Genomic DNA, 2,143 nt, shown 5'->3' on the forward strand with positions numbered 1-2,143 from the left:
TACCACGACACCAGCACGTCCTTGGGGTCCCGGCAGATGTACACGATCCGGCTAACGCGGGTGACGCGCTCCGGCAGCTGAGAGTAGGCCCAGTGTGTGGCGAGGACGCGCGGCGGGGATGGGCACGCCGCGGCGAGGACGTCGCGCACCTCCTCAACGGAGCGGCCGAAGAAGACGCCTTCCAGGAATCTGACGCAACCGTGCGGGTTGCGGACCAGGAGCGGGTGGTCGGCAGACCATGGCGGGTGCGCGCCGCGGTGCACGGTGGCAAAGGCGAGGGCCTTGAGCCACGTGGTGCCGGACTTGGGGCAGGTGACCACGAGCACGTCGCCTGGCGCCGGCTCGAAGTGGTCGTAGAAGGCCGCTAGCGCCGGCAGGAACCTCTCGGGCACCCAGAACCCACGGTACCGGCGGTGCGCGAAGGGCGGCCACCGTGTCTCCAGCGGCAGAGTCGGGATCACCTCGGCCACGTTGTACGTGTGCAGCGTGGGATGGTCATGCTCGCCGTCCGCTGCCAACAGCGCCGACGTCTCCTCGATGGCCATAGCGCTCTCAAGTCTGAACGGCGAGCGCGAGATGTGGGCAGTGGGAGGACGGCGACGACCGATAGTGATAACTAAGAATGCCGATGATCGAGCTGATAGTACTGTAAGTAGTAGGTACTCCCTCCGTCCGGAAATACTCGTCGGAGGAATGGATGTATCTAGATGTATTTTAGTTCTAGATACATTCATTTTTATGCATTTCTTCGCCGCATTGCCGCGGTCCGTGGCCACCGTCGTGCTGCCGTTCCCATCCGGGCCTTTTCTCCCGGCCGGATGTGGCGAGAACACCAAGGACCTTCCGGCGGACCTCTTCCGGCCGTTCATGGCGTCCCTGGTGCCCCTCTCGGCGCCGCTGCTCGCCTGGTGCAAGGCACAGCCCCGTCCCCTCACGTCCATTCTCTCCGATCTGTTCATGGGCTGGACGCTTCCGCTCGCCGACGAGCTCGGCGTGCCGCACGTGGCCTTCTCGCCCACCAGCGTCCACTACCTCGCATTCACTCGCTTCCTTTGGCGCCACATGCCGACGGGGCACGACGGCGACGGCGAGGGCGGCGAGTTCGACGACGGCTCCGTCGTATACATCTGCTTCGGGTCGCAGGAGGCGCTGTCGCCTGCGCAGGCGGCGTGCGTGGCCGAAGCTCTGAGGCTGAGCCCGACCGCCGCGTTCGTCTGGGTGGCGAGGGGCGGCACCGTCGTGCCGGAGGGGTTCGAGGCGGCCACGGCATCGCGCGGGAGGGTGGTCCGGGGCTGGGCGCCGCAGCTGGACATCCTGCGCCACCGCGCCGTGGGGTGGACCCTCACGCACTGCGGCTCGAACTCGGTGATGGAGTCGGTCGACGCCGGCGTGGCGTTGCTCACGTGGCCGATGGCCGCTGACCAGTTCACGAACGCGTGGCTGCTCGCCGAGGCTGGCGCGGCCGTGCCAGTGGCGGAGGGCGCGGACGCCGTGCCCGACGCCGAGAAGATGGCGAGCGTCATCTCCAAGGCTGTCGCGTCAGAAGAGGGGGAGTCCACCAGGAGGCGTGCGGTGGAGCTTGGCCGGAATGTGGCCGCCGCGGTGACGGCGGGCGGAACGTCGTGCAGCGACCTGCAAGACTTGGTGCGTGCGCTCGGTAACGTCGATGGACTGGCTACTTAATTAATTAAATTTCTCACAATCAGATCACAGACTCACTTGGTCAACTTATTGGGTGGATGTAAGCACAAATTTGTAGGAGAAGATATCAACCTCTAGAAAAGCAACTATATAGACTTACAAATAATTCATTCGTCTCATAATATAAGAACGTTTTTCAAGCTATGTTAACTTAAAAAAGATCTTATATTATTGAACGGAGGAAGTATATCTTATGCCATATCTATTCGGGTTTGCTATATTTCAGTCAACTGACTTTTAGCTTTGTGGTCAGTCGATTTTCTAGCGGCTGAATTGTGTTGTTTTTTTCTTTCACGTTTTGCTGCTGGTTGTACCGTGGCTGTTTGTATTTGACGGACCCCTATTTTGGGTCAGTCAATTTCCTTTTTGGGCTGGATTTTGGTGTGTGTGCATGCTTTTCTTCATGATTTGCATTTTTTTTCGCACGTGTACGTTTTTATTT

At 60.3% G+C, this 2,143-nt stretch overlaps 1 protein-coding gene across 1 annotated transcript; it reads right to left on the minus strand.

Moving 5' to 3' along the window:
- Positions 1–6: 6 nt before the first annotated feature.
- On the minus strand, positions 7–567 carry LOC119345174 (cytosolic sulfotransferase 12-like; the record flags this gene model as incomplete). The annotated part of the gene is made up of 1 exon (XM_037615357.1): positions 7–567. A coding segment is annotated over exon 1 (539 nt), but the record flags the coding sequence as incomplete, so codon positions are not given.
- Positions 568–2,143: the final 1,576 nt, after the last annotated feature.

Source organism: Triticum dicoccoides, unplaced genomic scaffold (assembly GCF_002162155.2).
Source record: "Triticum dicoccoides isolate Atlit2015 ecotype Zavitan unplaced genomic scaffold, WEW_v2.0 scaffold211755, whole genome shotgun sequence".
Classification (NCBI taxonomy): Eukaryota; Viridiplantae; Streptophyta; class Magnoliopsida; order Poales; family Poaceae; genus Triticum; species Triticum dicoccoides.